Raw genomic sequence first — 17760 nt, 5'->3', positions numbered from 1 at the left:
TCTATAAAGATCTAAGTCATTTATTTTACAAGTTTAAGAATTCTGATCTACATGACACCAATAGTCTAATGATTACATCAAACTATGGATTAACATATCTTTACTTCAACATAATGATCAAAAGCATAAACATAAACAACAAAATTTAAAATATGTACTCAAAAAAAGCAATCAATAACATAAGCATAAATTAATGACTGTAAAAACATACAAAGATCTGTAACAATAGAATGAAACATAAAGGAAAAAATCGAGCCCACTGAATGCACATTGTCCCCTTAAGAAATTATTCCCCTCTAGTACCCGAGGTTTAAAGGAATAGATCATCTCAGGATAGAACGATTCTATTCACAAGTGTATTGATACAAAAACAATGGTGTCAGTGAGCCATTCAACAGGAGCAAAGTACACTAATATTCAATTGTGTAGAAGAAGAAGAATAAGTTCGGAATTTTTGTTGTTTTAAAATTTAAAATGAGAAGAAATCCCTTTATTTATAGACAACAAATGGTAGTGTCAATAAATGCTTATTATGCCTTATTGGAAAGGTCACAACTCTTTGAAAAAGTCACAACCTTTCATAAAAGTCACAACTTTTCATAAAAGTAGCAATTCTTCATAAAAGTCACAACTTTTCATAAAAGTCGCAACTTTTCATAAAAATCGCAACTATTCGTAAAAGTTGCAACTCTTCATAAAAGTCGCAACTCTTCGCAAAAGTCGCAACTTTTCATAAAAGTCACAACTTTTCATGAAAGAGAAGGATAATTTTGGAAATAAATAAATTAAAAGGAAATCCTGGTTTGTGGTGGAGCCACGTAGGCGGTCCTAGGGTTCTCTTTTATATATATACATATATATATATATATATATAATAAAACTATTTTTTACATTATATCTCGTATGAAACATAACGACATAGATTTAGCATAAAGAAATACTCCCTCCGTCCACTTTTAATTGTCATGATTTATTTTTTTAGAGTCAAACTATAAGAACTTCGACTAATATTTTACGATATATTTTTTATCATATTGATTTGGAAGAAATTGCAATTTATAGTACTTTTCATATAGTTTTTGAAGATCAATTTTTTTTGTTTAAAATATCGAATTAATGTAATCTAACTTAACTTTGAAAATTAGTAAAATTGACTTTCGAAAAGTGCAACATGACAATTAAAAGTTGACGGAAGGAATAAGTGTATTATTAAATAGGTATAATATATAAATGTGTCTAAAAACTTGGCCTGTTTATGCCTTTCAACTTTGGGTGTACACAAGTAGTGGATTCGAAGGCTGGCCATAAATTGCCAAAACTCATAATCTTCAAATATTGGATACGTGTTTGCTGTGAACTATTACATCATTGATAAATAATGTTGACGGCAGAAATGATGGTAATCATCTTTAATGTTATTGAGAAAATTTGCAGATCTGTTCTCTTGTTTTTCTAGTATAATATGTAGTAATGATATCATTAACGATTGTGGCGGATAGATAGGGTCCCTCTACCCATAAGCAGAGGTCTCAGATTCGAGAAAAAAAGAGATAGTTTTCCCGAAGTTTGAGGCTTCAACATGCTCAAAATTCCTATAACAATACAAATTGTTTTTCCCGTATCAACTATGAAGCTATGTGGCCAGCAGGCCCCCAGGGGTAAACCAACTCCCATATCTTCACTGTTCCATCATCACTTGCCGACGCCAAAAGCCTTTTATCCTGCAAGGTTTTGACAGAAGAAAGTAAACATATTGCAGAATTTATTTGACCAAAAAAGAATCTTGTTTTTTATTTTGTTAGGGAAATAGAGGAGAAAATCAAAATACGCAAACACATAGGCCTCGAGCAATTTGTTGAAGGAAAAAAACATTTGAATAAAGGATTGAATTAAGACAGATACCGATCAAACTAAAGGTAGTAAGCATAATAGAGTGAATTCACCCTTCTAGTATTCGATATAAAACAACACGACTGAATATTTGAGAATAAATCAGAAGACAAATATTTCTCCTCCTTGAAAAAACCATACAACAATCATTGCAATGTCTAACATATTTGTTGTCCAAACACCATTTGTCAGCTCTGACACATATATCCTATCACCTATGTTGCTCAAACTCTTCAAAATTTCACAAGGTGTGTGTCAGATCGTCCAAAAACTATACATTTCTAGAGGGTGCTACACAGGTGAGGCAATATTTTTGGATGGTCCAAGCAACATTGCTTATTACATATCTGTCAACAGAAATTGATGTCAACAAATGTTCATTTCAAGGTCCAACGCTAGGAACCTTAAAAGGTTGAACACATAAAACTTAAATCCTTAATTCGCCTCTGATCAGTAGTGCTCTCAGAAGTTTACAGATGATCTCATCTTCTGCTCAAAGCTTAAAGCATCTTTGCAGCATACTAATTGCTGAGTTGAAGGCAATGACAGATGAACAAGTAAATGTAAAAATCCTATCACTGTGGTATTCCGGTGACTTACCCCAGAGTGCCATTTCACAGAATTTACGTTTGTTTCATGAGCCTTCTCCTTCTTCAAAAGTAGTTTAAATGTAAGCCCATCAACCTGTCATCAGACCAGTGTTATCAAAAGCAAAAAAACGCAAAAAAGCTCTAAGTTCCGTTACGTCTTTAAGCGAAAAGTGCAAACAAAGCATGGACTTCAATAAAAAAAGGCTCAAAGGGAGAAAAAAAATACAAATATATATGTTTAGTCCAAGACTAATAATTATAAGCATGAATGTCAAATATATGAATAAAGAAATTGAAATAAAAATTACGATGAAGTGAAATATCAATTATTTAGTGGAACCTCTTTAGAAGTGGCTTGTTGACCAAGAAAAGTATGTCTTAGAACCCTGATGACGAGACATTTAAGTTGAGAGAGATTTGGCGAGAAGAACAAAATCAGAATCCAAGAACTGTCCTTATGCCAGGGGAGGATGCAGCTTTAAGTTACCGGGTTCATTTGAATCAAGTACTTCTGAAGTGGAGCATAAATTTATGCGTAAATGCCCATAAAAATTGCAATTATTAGTAGATATGAACCCATAAATTTAAAACATAATGGGTTCATTGCTGAGAACGTTAAAGGTTGAAACCATAGAGCTTAAATCGTAAATTGGTCTCTGTCCTAAGCAGTTAATTCTGATATTACTGTAATCTAATCTTCTCTTTCTTTCTTTTTTCTAATTTTTAAAAAAAAATAGTGAACTCTGGGGCAGTTTGTGTGTATCTCAACTAATCCACGGGCACAGCATGTCTAGCATGCAAGACAGGCAGCATTCTGCATGTCAAGGCTGGAGACGACGGGCCCACACCTAGTGGCATAGAAGAACACCCCAGCTTCCTCCAGATTCCACAAGAAATTTGGGTTAATAGGGGGAGGGTTCTAGAGTACGGAGCTCAAAACTTGATTGAAAGATCCGTATATTGAAGAAGCTATATAATCGATTACTAATAGTACTAGTTTTAAAGGCGTGTTGGAATTGATCCACTAGAGGATTAACATTATACACATCATAATAAGCACGAAGTACAAAACTGTATAAGGAAGATAGAAGGTTTTCCAATACCTCATTGTCCGTATCCTCGATAAATACACGTATAGCGTCATCAGCTCCTGCACTCGCAAATATTTCTGGGTCCTTGTCTTCATAAGGTACAAAACGGAGTAATTCCCTAACATATTAGAATGTCCAGTGTAAGCCTGTAGGAATAGCTATAACGTACCCGATAAAAAAAGATCAAACATGAAATCTAGACAGTCAAACTAGCCATGAAACTCTCGATTCATGGAAAATAGACCGTAAATCTTAAACTGCCCCTCCCCTCCAAATACACACTTTGTAGAAAAGGAAAAACTGTCCAAATAAAGGTAATATTAAGGAGTCCAAACAGAAGGAAAAAAAATAAGAAGCATATATTAGCTTGAGCATGATAAGAAATAGATATAGAGTAGCTACCTCAACCAGTCAACTGTGAAAATTGTTGTGTCATGATATCCAGATAGAGTGCAAGCATGAGACCTAACAAGCACCAAAAGGAGATGGTAGCAAATCAGCAATTGGAAAACATAGTAATTACAACAACATACCGATTGTAGTCCCACAAAGTGGAGTCTCAGGAGGGTAGAGTGTATGCAAACCTTACCCCTACCTCAAAGATAGAGAGGTTGTTTCCAATTGACTCTCGACTCAGAAAACATAGTTATTGCTGAGTACTATTATACCAAACATAGTTTACTAAATGAATGAAGACCACACTTTGCCTGAGGAATGACAAAATAAACAAAGCAATAAATGTGGTCTCTTAAGTGAACAAAAGTAATTGTCCATTTGAATGCATCAAGATGATGTTCAAAAGGACTTGCACCCTCCTTTCTTTTGGAAAAAATAAAAATATGTGCATTAAGATACAAAGGCTTCTTATTCCACAACAACGAAAGCACCTTTTCACTCTTTCATATACTAGGGATTTCGGGGCATCCCCGTTGTTGTCACGGAGCATGGGTTGGATGCGCGGGGATAACCCCAAAAAAAACCTTTGCTTGCTTGGAAGAATCTGGAGGCTTACATTGACCAAGGGAATAAACAGAGATGGTTTCTTAAACCATTCTGCTCGGTAATACCAGTGGTTGCAAACATTTCAGTTTGCTAACTTAATAGAATAATTATGGAGAACAGAAAATTCCCCAGGTTTCAATATGTGACTTGGATCAGGCCTTGTGCCCCGGGGTGGGGGTGGGATGGAGGAAATCGACCATTTTTCCTTGCGGCCCAGTTCCCATGTGCATGTGTGGCCAATCTACTTTTTTACTCTTTACTAGCCCACAAGAAAGATAATTGTTAATAAAGCAAAAAAAAATAGCTCTTCACAATCAATGAGGGACATTCTCCCATAGGATCACATAAATCAACTTTTAGGATTGCATTATGCTTAGGAAAATGAGGATAAGACCGGGCTTACCAAAGTTCTATAGAATGATCATCATCACTATTTTTCCATATCTTGATGGTAAGGTCATCACTGCAAGTCAATGTAAAATTTGTTTAGTAGTGACTACAACAACTGTCCTATTTAAGATACACCCTAGACTTGAGAGTGTATATTTTAAAACGAATTCAGCAGAGAGAAAGCAATACCTGCATGATACCATTCTTCTTCTTTCTTTACTGAAAGAGAGAGACAGCACAGCAGATGTATGTTTTCTGAAAGTTCAACCATGTAGCGGTATAAGCTCCCAAACAATCTTAAATGACATTACTGATAGCCTTCTTGGCCAAGCTTTCAAAATCAACTTATTTTGAAAAGTGTTTCTTGAAAAATTACTTTCAAAGAGTAGAAGTTTGCTTTTGCCTTTAATTATTTATTTTTTATAAAATACTTTTGTCCTACGTTGCTCGGACTCTCCAGAAAATTATAGACCACTTTTCACTGTCAATAGGATGAATGAAACACTTCACACAAAAAGTCTTTTCCAAATGAATTCAGACAATCTCTAGAACTAAAATCCGACCTATGACTATTACATGAAGCTTCCAAATAGACACACAATGGAAGGTTTTTCAGGATATATGATACACTTATACACTACCTAGATATAACGAAATGAAAAATATACTGCAAAATAATAATTCGTACCTGTCCAAAGTGTTTTTTTTGAATTACTTTCAAAGAGTAGAAGTTTGGTTTTGCCCTTAATTATTTACTTCTTATAGAACACTTCTGTCATACGTTGCTCGGACTCTCCAGAAAATTATAGACCACTTTTCACTGTCAGTAGGATGAATGAAACACTTCACAAAAAGTTTTTCCAAATGAATTCAGACAATCTCTAGAACTACAATCTGACCTATGACTATTATAAGAAGCCTCCAAATAGTCACACAATGGAAGATTTTTCAGTATATAAGATACACTTATACACTATCTAGACATAATAAAATGAAAAATATACCACCAAATAATAACTCTTACCTGTCAGACTCATCCAAAGTTTGAATACAACGCCAATCTAAAATGAAAAATATACCACCAAATAATAACTCTTACCTGTCAGACTCACCCAAAGTTTGAATACAACGCCAATCACCACTTTCATAATCTGCCTCTTTCCACACCTAAAGTTTTCAAGAACCACTAGAGATTAGATAATATCACTGGTGAAGGATCAAATCCCACCCCCCTCAAAAGAAGAAGAAGAAGAAGAAGAGGAGAAACGAGTTGACTACCAATTCTATGCCTTACATGAAATGTGGGTATGAAAAGCATGCTAGAATCCTAAGCAATTAACACATGCACACACACAAAGAGTGTGAAGTTGAACCTCTCAAATATATATACCTTAATGGTGTTATCACTACTACCGGAGAATAAAATTTTTTCATCCCAATGAACTATCTTAACATCTTCTGTGTGTCCTTGTAACACTGAAGTACAATCAAACTCATTTCCAGGCAAAACTTCCCATATCCAAATTGACTTATCACCTCCACATGTCGCAAGAAATTGCCCGTCCCTATTCCAGGAAACACTTCTCACTTCATTCTCATGACCCTGGACATTATCCACGTAACGAAAATAAGAAAGCAGACAGGATTTCAGTAGATTTATAACTCATTAAAGGAAATGAAAAAAAAAATCCTTAATATACAGGTCCATCCAAATGAATTATAAGCTAAATAAAAACAACTCCGTAGTAACAAGTTCCCTTATTCTGCTGAGTGCTGATAGATCTTTGAAGTTTATATGTAGCAATATTTACAGAGAGTTAATTTCTCTGATAGTCTCACAAGTCATTGTACCTTTAAAGTGTAGATACACTCATAGGCATGAACACCGACATTTTTCCAAATGGCAGTGGTGACATCAGAGCAAGCTGCTGCCAACAATTTGCTTCCCCGTGACCAGGCACACGATCTAACAGTACATGATGCCTCCAAAACAGCCTGCAAAATTTCCTTCTAAGAGTTATTACAGCACTTTTTTTATGTATAGGTTCAAATAGTCATTGTAGCTATATTTTCTTGAGCATGGAAAGAGTGCTAGAGAAGGAATAAAGAAGTTACATAAAGGAAAAAAAATCTTCAACGGGGTTTACCAAATGCGTAGACAAGTTAAAAAGTGCGTATAAGTCAATTTGACTAGCTTATAAGCTGAATCATACACCCTCTAAGTTTACGAGTTTCTACTAGAAAATTGTTGAATGGAACTTGACCCTAACTCAACCCTAAAATCTAGCTCATGAGAGGAGGATTACTCAAGTCAATATAAGCAAATCACCGGTCCATTTTCCAATCAATGTGGGACTTTAACCACCTTTAACACCCCTCTTCATACTCAGGTCCAACTGGAGCGTGTACTGGAAGCCCAAACAAGAATGAACCTAGCTCTAATATCATGTTAAGTGGACCTTAGCCTGACTCAACCCCAAAAGTTAGCTCTTTGGACAACATTTTTTTACCACAAATGTTTATTAACAGTTTCAGCACTTCTATTTCAAACACGTAACTATTTATTTATAACATCAGATTCATCACTTTAAAATGTTTTTCAACATTTAAAACCTTATCAGTTATTTACATCAGCTAATCCAAATGATCATAAAATTGAGAAAAATGAAAAAAAAAAAAAAAAAAGAATCAAACCTTACAGACGAAAAAGCCGGAGAAGTTCTCTTCCCAGATTCGTATGGTTTTATCATCACTCCAGGATGTGATTACTGCCGGAAAACCCCATACTCCGGTATCCTCCTTCCAAGCTATCCCCAAAACCTTACCGGTATGACCTTCGAGCTTTTGAATCTCTCTCAGTTCAAAATCGTTGTAGCTGAAATTCTTCATCGCGGCGGAATTGGGGCGGCGAACTGACTGTGCTACTCAATAAATTGGGCAATTTTGATCAGATTTTGGTGATCTTTGAGTGGATTTGTACAGTGAGCTGAAAAAGGAGTACTTATTCGTTACTTAAGTGGGCCTATTTCCCAAGTTAGTTAGTTTATGTACCGACAGTTACGCCCCTATAGTTTTTCCTTTATTATGATAATATATAACATATTATATTATATCTTGTAATATTAGGATAATGTGTGTGTCTACTTGTTTACATTCGCTCAAATCTGACATCATTGATAAGCACACGTTTATTTCACATAATATCTCTTATAATAATAACGACATAGATTTCAGCATAAAGAAATACATGTATTATTTTAATAGGCATAATAATACATAAGTGTGTCGTGCGCCGTCTAACTTTGGACATGCATTAATAGATACTTAAATTCATATAAAATTAAACAAGTATACATATACAAATCAATTTCCTACGTGGCAATTCGCGTGAGATTCACATAAAACGTCACATATGACATATGTATTTATTTATGCACAATCAAAGTTTGAAAACAAATATGTCAGTTGATGCCAAGCTAAACAACACATTTATTTATATATGATTATATTATGCCTAATTAATATTGTCAAACAAACTTCCATAAAGTCATATGTGTGATTTAATACTAGAATTTTAAAAAAAATAAAAAAAATACTAGAACTATTTTTCTAATCCCCGCCAAACTAGTATACAAAATTAAAATTAATTTTCTACCTCTAAGGTGCAAATAGATGCTACTAAAATTGATTATTATTTTTTTTGTACTTTTGCCACTTGTATTTCTTCCTTCTCTTCTTTGCATCTTTAGAATTTCTACTCTTTGGTGCAATTCATTTTGTATTTTAGTTTTGAAGGTGAATTTGACGTAACTGGTAAAGTTGCTGACGCGTAAAGTTAGAATATCCCCTGAGATCAAAACTCACAAGCCAAGCTTAGTGAATCGGGCTGCCCTCTTATTTTGTACTGTATATAATTTTAATTAAGCTCCAAATGCCATCTGCACACTAACTGTTTGTTATAATGCCTAGATGACGAATTTCAAAATAAAATTTTGAGAGAACTTTCAGTATTTCACATCTGTAGCTTCTCAGAATGTTTCATAGGCGAGTTACGTCAGTCTTAAATCTTCGTGGGAATGCGATATTATCCACTGTGAAGGAGCTGGGCAATGTTGGTCTATTGTATTCAACTGTATCAGCCATGGAAGCTCTACCAAGAAAGCTGAAAAAGGCTGAAAAAAAACCATGGGTGACGAGTGTTAATGAGCTTAAGCGGAGAGCAAGATATGACAAGCAAGAGAGAAGGGTGGTACGTGAAGTTGCGCTGCGGCCACCGGAAAATGGGCTATTAGTTGAAAAGCTAATCCCTGTTGCTCATCATGTGTTAGCTTCAAGAGCTCAGTTGTTAGCTTGTGTTTCGAGGATTTCGGAGGAAATTCCTATTTATTTTTGCAGGTAAGATTCATTTTGCATCCAAAAGTTGCTCGGACTCTTCAAAATTGTTGTATCGGTATTGGATCTTTTAAATATACACTACTTTTTGGAGGATCCAACACACACCTGTTAACAATTTTGAAGAGTTGAGCAACATAGCAATCTTGCACTTAAGCAAACTTTGTTGCAACTAATCATATGTAAAAGAGTAAATGGTCAAAAACACACCTGAACTATCACTTTTTTGCTAGTTTCACACTCCAATTATAATTTTCTTACCATGTTCCCTTTCCTATTTGAACTATCACAATTTGTATATTAAAACACACCTTGAAGTTGGCTAGGCCAACTATCAGTTGTTCCCTTTTCCTATTTGAACTTTCATCATATACTCAACTAGGTGTGTTTCAACATATAGATCGTCATAGTTCAGGTAGGAAAGGGGAGTATCTAATAGTTGGGATGTGAAACTATCGGGAAAATGATAGTTCAGTGTATTTTGACCATTACTCTGTATAATGGAACTAGGTTTTAGTAGAACAGAAGCATGGAGAAAATATGGCGAATTTTTGCTGCTAAGGTTATGTGGTGGAGCATAACTTTTGTGGAGTAAAGCCAGTTTGAAGTCCCAATAAAGGAGTAGGGTTGTGGTAATTGAGGATTAGCTTAATAATAGTCGAATATGATATTCATTTTACTTATTCTTATGCAGACTTAGCTAAGATCATAACACGATAGAAGTAATGATCCTTGTAGGTGGTATCAACTAATTCAGATTAAACTTGTTATCAAGGTAAGAAATTAGTGCAAGATTAAGAACCCAATTTTGCTATAGAAGGCAAATTATTTAGTAGGGAGTAGAACAATAGTTTGATGAAGCTGGAAAAAAAAAATATGTGAAGTTGAAGTTAGAATATTTGTGTTTTTACATGAATTTAACTTGGAAAAATTGTTGAAGTATAGTGAGTAAAATCGATTAATTGTTATACTTTTATAGTTCTATACAAGTTTTCAACTTCAAATTCTCTATTTCAAGTTGAAGTTTGAAATAATGAATCAAATTGCAAGTAAACATTGATTTGCAAATAATATATCAAGTTAAGTTGGAATAATGAAATAATTAGTGGGGACAAATGTAAGTATTGGAATGAATTAGACTTGACTAGAACACAACAGATATAGAAGATTCATATAGCTGACTCCTGCTGATTTGGAGTCGAGGCCTTGTTAATTGATGGAAGATTGACTATATAGCAACTCATTATGAAATTCAACTGTTAAAATTGTCGAGCAAGCAGGTCTATGTTGTGATCTCTGTTCTTTTGTGCAGCTTATGTACCGAAGTTCATGTTGGTCATCCACCACATAAGATCAGAACTTGCAATGTTAGCGGCAGTCAGAAGAACAAAGAGCATACATGGCAAAGAGGGGGCGTAGATCATGTATTACCTGTGGTACAATCTTTTCATCTCTACGACAGGTTAGGAAGAGCTGTTTCACATAATGAGCGACTTGAAGTTGATCGAATCCCAGCCCTTGTAGAATTATGCATTCAGGCTGGTGTGGACTTACCTGAGTACCCAACCCGAAGAAGGAAGTTCCCCATTTACCGGGTTGCTGGAAAACTCATAGATTTTGAGAAGAGGTTTCCCAAGGATGATTGGTTCGGGAAGGACATAGAAACTTTTAGGTCTAAGGAAACTATTAAGAAGCCCATCGGAGATAGAAATTATTTGAATTTACCCTATGATGACATAAAAGGTTTGTCTTTATGTTACTACAATGTTTTCACTTATAATTGTTAGTCATTTTTCAATGTGCATTTTCCTATTCAAATACATCAATTTCTTCTCTAGAGCTTCAAGCTATGTTGCTTGGAGTTTCCAAAATTGTTGCCGCACCTGTGTCGGGCTCTCCAAAATGCACAACTTTTAGAGTATCCGACACGACCTGTCGACATTTTTGAAGAGTCTAAGCATCATGACTTAAAAGTATGTAAAAAAGAGTTATTTCTTATGGTACGACAAACCTTCTAGTTTGATTTTCCACTACTTACTTATCACTTCTCCAGGATTCGCCATGCGAGGAATGGAAGCTTGGGAGATTATGCGTAATGGAGCTATACAGCTCATGAAAACGTATGGCGTTCAAACATGTGGATATTGTCCTGAGTTGCAAGTCGGGCCAAAGGGTCATAGGGTTAGGCAATGTCAAGCCTTCAAGCACCAGATGAGGGATGGACAGCATGCTTGGCAAGAGGCAACAATAGATGATCTTCTCTCCACTGTATATGTTTGGCATGTCCAAAACCCGCATGCTGGTGACGTTTTGGTAGATTCTATGAAGAGGTATTACGGAAAGTTACCTGCAGTCGTGGAACTGTTTAGTCAAGTTGGAGCACAGGTCGGAGATGATTACTATCACATGATGAGAGATGATGTTGTAGTTCCTGGACTAGATGAAGAAAAATTAGTCGTATAAAGCTCTGCAATGCTGCCAACATATTGGCAGAGTAGAATCAACATTAGACCGGGGACGTTGTTTCCTTGGTTTGATTTCTGCTAGTGAGGATAACCCAAGACTATATCGTTGCCAGGGCTCGTTTGTTGTTAGGGTAATCTATGCAGATTCTGGCAGTTGAAACTTCAACTTCATGTTGAGATATATCCAACTTTTCTTGCCTTTAAAATTAGGACAATGTATAGAAGGTACTATTATTAGGAAAAGTAAACAATAGTTTCACATCAACCTTTAAGATGTTTTGAATGCATGTCATTTTGTGTCTATATAAGCATATGCCATTAAAATGTGAATTTTAATGTTGATGTCTTTTATAAAATGGACTATGAGGAAATAGTGCCACAGAACTCACTTTGTGCATAACCCAAGTGTGCCGCTTTCATTCAATAAGCACAACAAAATCCAAGTAAATAGATGCTCATATTTTTCTGGAGAAGAGTTTCACAAACCATTGCTTCTAACATTCATTATTTACAGAGATGTCACACCTTAAGGTATGTATATATATGCCTTACAGGGTGATCTTCTGCAACTAAACTCAGATGAAGAAACATCATATTTTTACCAATCAACCAGCCACGAAAAATGTCAAACGATTACAACATTGTAAATAAGGCAGAAACTTCAAAGAGCTGTTTTAAAATCCAAAATAGGTATAAAAATTAGATCTTTGAGGCAAAGCTGATGCCCTCCTGTGCCAATTGATCCAAGGTAGCAGGGGGTTGGACTTTTGCAACTTTAGCAATTGCCTTGTTCTCTTCAGGTGACCCACTCTCGAGGAATGCACCAATGATCTTTCCATCTTTGATCCAGTATTGTCCAAACTTGTGAGTTGCAGAGTTGGGATCAGCGTCCCCAAAGAGCACTGTTTCACCCACATTATCACCGTAGAATTGCCAAGACAAATCGAATGCACGGGAATAGAAGTATGGAAGGTAGTCATATTCATCGACAGACTTCCCTTGCTCACTGGCAAATATTGCCTGCACCAGCAACAATGTAACATTAACATTTTTACTTCATAAGAAGATGTGGAGTTTGAGAATCTGTAACTACATTTGACCGAGTTGATTGACAGAGTAGAAAGACACTAGCAAACTGCAGAAAGCTGTTCTAAGAAGTCACACAGTGGAAGCAAAAGATAACCTGTGTGAGTGTAACTTAACGTTGTATTGTTACAAATTTGTACTCATACCAGGATATAAACAATCAGTAGGCATGTAGAGTTGCGATAGTTTTCAGTATTTGAACACCCTAATCTGCATGTGTAGTGTGCTTCAAATATCCAGTTTATATCACGACTCATGAGAGCAATCATAGTTGACCAGTAAAGAATTAACATATTATAAGCAGGATGACTATATAAAACTTTCATATCAACCCTGGATAGCATCAGGGAGCTGTCACATACCTTGACAGCCTGCTCAGCAGATTTGCGAGAATGATCAACATGTTCAACTCTTCTAATCTCATTGTACATTTTCAAAGGAAAAGTGGCAACATCACCTACAGCATATACATCAGGTACGCTTGTTTTGAAGAATGCATCTGTCTGCAAATAAAAGCCTTGGTGTAAGTACAGGAATAAAGTAATTTTGAATGGAACATGACACAATCCATTGTAATTCTGATACATACGAGAAACAGACAGCTTATAGCTTGACAAGAACACACAGTTTTAGTTCAACAAGGAAACTATGATGTTTCCTTAACAACAAGTTCAAGGATTTCCACTATTTGATACAATTTCTCATGTGCGATTAGTTTATTTCTTTGCATTGACTAAAGTAGCACAAGAATTGCCGGAATCCATTGATCTGTTCCTTCAACAAATCATCCCAGTTGCTCTCATCTATTTTTGAAGTTTATACTGAACTATTTAATTTATTTTGGTACATTATACTGGAAACTCAAAGGTTTAACCATGACAATGACAAAATTATCAAAAAGCACACAAGCCAGAACATATTAGAAGGATGAGTACTGAACAGTGAGCACACACCTTAATTCCACCCTTCTCCTCTTCAACTTGCCCTTTGAACAGAGTCGTGAGTGGTTTTGCTCCAACTCCTACGACTACTATGTCAGCTTCCAAAACTCTGCCATCTTTAAGTTTGACTTCCTTCACCTGCAAATTGGAAACAAGAATGCAGTGAGGTAATGCTCTAAAGTTCAACCAGATTTCTCAAAATGGTGCAGTCTTGAGAAAAACCTCTCCATTTGGATGGGTATCAAACCCAACAGCCACTGTACCCTTGATAATATTGACTCCCTTGTTTTGATAATAACCTTCATAGAATGCAGCTATCCCCTCTGTGAAAAGCCGAGGCACTGGAAAAGCATAAGGATTACAGTAAGATAACAATACAATTAAACAGGACAATATATTCTCCATAACTGACTACCATGAAACAGTTTTAACGTTTCATGCTATGCATGCAGTGTGCAAACTATAAGTAATTTACTTACTGCACCATGGTTCTGGGTAAACCATATTGACTTCAATGTTGTTCAGTCTCAGTACAGCACTAAGCTCGAGACCGATGTACCCTCCCCCAACAATAACAGCTTTACCATTTTTCTTAGCTTTTAATGCTTCCACAAGTTGATCAGCATCATCAATTTCTCTCAAGTAAAAGATGTTCTTGGAATCAGCACCTTGTACACCAAAATCTGACAACTTCAAAACCTGAACAGACACAAACAATAAATTAATCTAATGACCAAAGAAAAATTTTAAATTAAACAACACAACCACATTTCCAAGAGACTCACGGTGGATCCTGTTGCAATAACAAGTGTTTGATATTTAAAAGATTCCCCAGCTGCACTAACAAGAGTCTTTGAAGCAAGATCTGCTTTCACTATTTCAGTACTCAGGATCAACGAGATGCCTGCAAGATGAGACCATGTGATTCATAAAAGATGTGTCTTCAACCATATATACCACCATATGTAAAGTTAACAGAAGTCATGCATGGCCATATGTCTGCAAATAATTGCTTAAACACAAAGACTATTACCTTTCTCTGCATACCACTCAGGAAGCTGTCTCTCTCCTCCACTTCCAACACACACATGAAACCCTGGGAGTCTAGCAGCTCCTGGTAGATAAACGGATATGTGTTAGGGAAAAGATTTTATGAAACCAGGTCAATTTCAAATGTTTAAAAAGTACAGCAGCTTTTTGACTTAGCAATTTGTGCCAAAACCACATGAGATGACATTCTGTATAATAAACCATGCTCAAATTGTGTTTCTTTTTTTTAATTTTTTTTTTTCTTTGCTAGAGGAGAAGCAATGACCATTCTACAAGAAAAGTTGAGATACATTTTCAAATGTGTGTGCAAGGACTTTAACTACAAAGAAAGATGATATGCATTTTCTATAATACGACTTGTATTCAAGTCCACATCCACACTACCACTTACGGAAGTCAAAATTAACTATCCAAGGAAAAAAGAAGACTTGCCTTCAGGAAAAAGGTATGCCTTGCTAAGTGCAGGACGTTCATAAGGAGCCACCTGAGGTAGAAAAAAACATTTTTAGCAATCAGATCAAATCTAACATTATTTTCCTGAAAGAAGGAAAGATTGTTAGATGTAAAATTTAGGCAGGCTGGGCAGGAAAGAATGGACATAAGAGTAGATAAGTTGCAAAAAAAAAAAAAATCAACCAAAGAGAGAGAAAGATAGGCATAGCCTAACACACTAGGGACAACAGAGGTGTGATCAGAACTCGTTTTGCGAAGAAGATTAGTACAAATTTACAAGCAAATGGTAGAGTACCAAGACACTTTTCCTATCCAAATAGACAAGAATATATCAAAGGGAATTTAACAATCTTGTATATTAGCTAAGGAATTGTCAATGAATACTTTCTGGGAATTTACAAGTATAAGCTGATGAAAAATTAACTTATAACATCAACAACAGAACTTAGAGATTCTTATATAAATCCAGAGACCAATGATACGATATTTACAGAAAACAAAACAAATGCTCCCTTCTCCAAAATGAAGTCCACACAAGCAGCAATGCAACTATGATTTAAAATTAAATTAGTGAAGGCAAGAAAGCAGTACAAAATACTTACTGCCTCTTTGGAAATAATAGCCAGTTCCCCAGGATTAACTCCCTGTTTTGCAAATTCTCTAGCAGCATACCCCTGCAAATGCAACCAAACTTGTTAAATTCATTTACGACCATGAATTCAAAAAATTTGAATGCATAAACAACAAGATTTGTTCCTACAAGATTTCAGAAACAAAACTATAATCCTTTATTTCAGCTAGTTCCTAATAAATTTTTTTCCACATCCTAGGGGAAAGGGTAACTGTAGCCCTCTTTGTCAATACCAGGAAAAAAAGAAACGTACAGTTACAGTAAATGCAATAAGGAATCTTCTATACAAAACAGAGAAATAATTTGGGGGGAGAAGTAGCAATACATATTATCTCTAATAGAATCCTAATCATAAGTTATCCCAAATAAGAGGAATGACAAATTAGGAAACTTATATGCCAATTACAATATTCTAATGAAAGATTTAGAGTTCAGTACCCAACCATTCGAAGATATCTACAATTTCTAAGCCAAAGGACAAAATAGAGGAAACTTGGATACTTTAACTCATCAAATCACATTTAATTTTGTGTCAACTGGTTCTAACCATCCAAAGTAAATAGAAATAAGTATGCCATGATCTCTTGCTCCCAATATCTCAACAAGACAACTAGTAGGTTCTACATTTTCAAATCACTTCGTACTCAAACCCTCCAAACTCCATTTCAAAGTCACTCATTCCAACAATAAAGCCAAAACAATGAAGATATAAGCTTACCTACAACAACACTCTAGCTATCACTCTCCAAAATCTAAAAATTTACATGAAAAATAAAGTAACACAAACACACACACAAGGATGTATACAAGCATGAGTATCCGTCTCTATATATATTATCACTTCGTATTAAAAGCATCTATGATCTAACTCCATTCCTAAGCAAATCAACCATTCCACAGCAGATTGAAACACTGAATGGAGATACTTCTAGCTTTCAAACTTCATAATCTAACAGTTGACTATCAAAATATTAAGTAAAACTAAAAATACATGAATTTATGTTTGTGCAGAGCCGTGCACCACACGACTTCTCAGTTATCAGAAAACAATAAAACTACTCCTATATCTTATAGTTATCAGTGTATATGTGTACAGATGCAGAAACCAAAACGTCATTTCACTATGCTAACTTTCAGATCTACTGTGCACTATATACCACATCAAATAATTCTCACCGGAAAAATCATCCAAAAAAAAACTAGCATACGAATTCCACAATTTCGAACTCAAATCAAACATGTCAGCTCAAAAATTAAAGTCTATTGATAAAAAAAAACTCAAAAATTAAAGCTAAATTTGATGATCGATACTCACAGCAGAAACACCGCCACCGACGATCACATATTTGAATGATTTCTCCGCCATTGATGAACTTTCACAGGGGAATTTAGTTAGAGCTTTTTGTGAAGATGAAAAAAAAAAGTTTTGTTAAGAGAGATGATGAATGTGGACTGATATTTATAATGGATACAATTTTTGATTGGCTAAAATGGGAATGAAAAAAAAAAAGATAATAAGACGAGGAAGGTCGTCAATAACGAACGTACACGTGGCACGTTATATGCCGATTGATTTGCTGACTGTACAGTTGCCACGACAGTTGGAGAGAAGATCAAGTCAAATTGGAAATGTGATTTATTACATAACAAAATAATAATAGTATCATTTTATTTTATAATATACAATTAAAGAATTTTTTCTTAATATAAATTAATACAAGATATTAATGGCAATAAAATGAATATTTTTTCGAATAAAATGTTATAATCTTTAATGAA

At 35.2% G+C, this 17760-nt stretch overlaps 3 protein-coding genes across 3 annotated transcripts; 1 reads left to right on the top strand and 2 right to left on the bottom strand.

The window, feature by feature from the left end:
- Positions 1 to 1396: 1396 nt before the first annotated feature.
- Positions 1397 to 7879, bottom strand: LOC125870052 (protein CIA1-like). The gene is made up of 10 exons (XM_049550418.1): positions 7658 to 7879; positions 6815 to 6958; positions 6354 to 6566; positions 6063 to 6130; positions 5153 to 5218; positions 4977 to 5036; positions 3974 to 4036; positions 3584 to 3689; positions 2491 to 2574; positions 1397 to 1721 (listed from the first exon to the last, which is right to left on the bottom strand). Exons 1-10 carry the CDS (start codon positions 7850 to 7852, stop codon positions 1626 to 1628), a joined length of 1095 nt encoding a protein of 364 aa, XP_049406375.1. The 5' UTR covers positions 7853 to 7879; the 3' UTR covers positions 1397 to 1625.
- A 698-nt stretch (positions 7880 to 8577) lies between these two features.
- LOC125870597 (APO protein 3, mitochondrial-like) lies at positions 8578 to 12067 on the top strand. Its single transcript, XM_049551060.1, has 3 exons — positions 8578 to 9358; positions 10668 to 11098; positions 11409 to 12067. The coding sequence occupies exons 1-3, from the start codon at positions 8997 to 8999 to the stop codon at positions 11816 to 11818; spliced, it is 1203 nt and encodes a 400-aa protein (XP_049407017.1). The 5' UTR covers positions 8578 to 8996; the 3' UTR covers positions 11819 to 12067.
- Positions 12068 to 12296: 229 nt separating this feature from the next.
- On the bottom strand, positions 12297 to 17455 carry LOC125870593 (monodehydroascorbate reductase). The gene is made up of 10 exons (XM_049551052.1): positions 17297 to 17455; positions 15953 to 16024; positions 15330 to 15381; positions 14881 to 14961; positions 14633 to 14751; positions 14327 to 14546; positions 14070 to 14188; positions 13860 to 13985; positions 13269 to 13409; positions 12297 to 12840 (listed from the first exon to the last, which is right to left on the bottom strand). The coding sequence occupies exons 1-10, from the start codon at positions 17345 to 17347 to the stop codon at positions 12520 to 12522; spliced, it is 1302 nt and encodes a 433-aa protein (XP_049407009.1). The 5' UTR covers positions 17348 to 17455; the 3' UTR covers positions 12297 to 12519.
- Positions 17456 to 17760: the final 305 nt, after the last annotated feature.

The sequence above is a fragment of the Solanum stenotomum genome, chromosome 7 (assembly GCF_019186545.1).
Source record: "Solanum stenotomum isolate F172 chromosome 7, ASM1918654v1, whole genome shotgun sequence".
NCBI classification, from domain to species: Eukaryota; Viridiplantae; Streptophyta; class Magnoliopsida; order Solanales; family Solanaceae; genus Solanum; species Solanum stenotomum.
This window is presented reverse-complemented; position numbering and strand designations above follow the sequence as displayed.

Coding starts and splice junctions, on each gene's coding strand:
- LOC125870597 (XM_049551060.1), top strand. CDS start 8,997: ATGTTTCATAGGCGAGTTACGTCAGTCTTAAATCTTCGTGGGAATGCG. Junction 9,359..10,667: donor ATTCCTATTTATTTTTGCAG/GTAAGATTCATT, acceptor TCTTTTGTGCAG/CTTATGTACCGAAGTTCATG. Junction 11,099..11,408: donor ACCCTATGATGACATAAAAG/GTTTGTCTTTAT, acceptor TCACTTCTCCAG/GATTCGCCATGCGAGGAATG.
- LOC125870593 (XM_049551052.1), bottom strand. CDS start 17,347: ATGGCGGAGAAATCATTCAAATATGTGATCGTCGGTGGCGGTGTTTCT. Junction 16,025..17,296: donor TCGGTGGCGGTGTTTCTGCT/GTGAGTATCGAT, acceptor TTGCATTTGCAG/GGGTATGCTGCTAGAGAATT. Junction 13,410..13,859: donor AGGAGAAGGGTGGAATTAAG/GTGTGTGCTCAC, acceptor TTTTATTTGCAG/ACAGATGCATTCTTCAAAAC.
- LOC125870052 (XM_049550418.1), bottom strand. CDS start 7,852: ATGAAGAATTTCAGCTACAACGATTTTGAACTGAGAGAGATTCAAAAG. Junction 6,567..6,814: donor AGTGTATCTACACTTTAAAG/GTACAATGACTT, acceptor GATAATGTCCAG/GGTCATGAGAATGAAGTGAG. Junction 1,722..2,490: donor CTGTGAAATGGCACTCTGGG/GTAAGTCACCGG, acceptor AAAACCTTGCAG/GATAAAAGGCTTTTGGCGTC.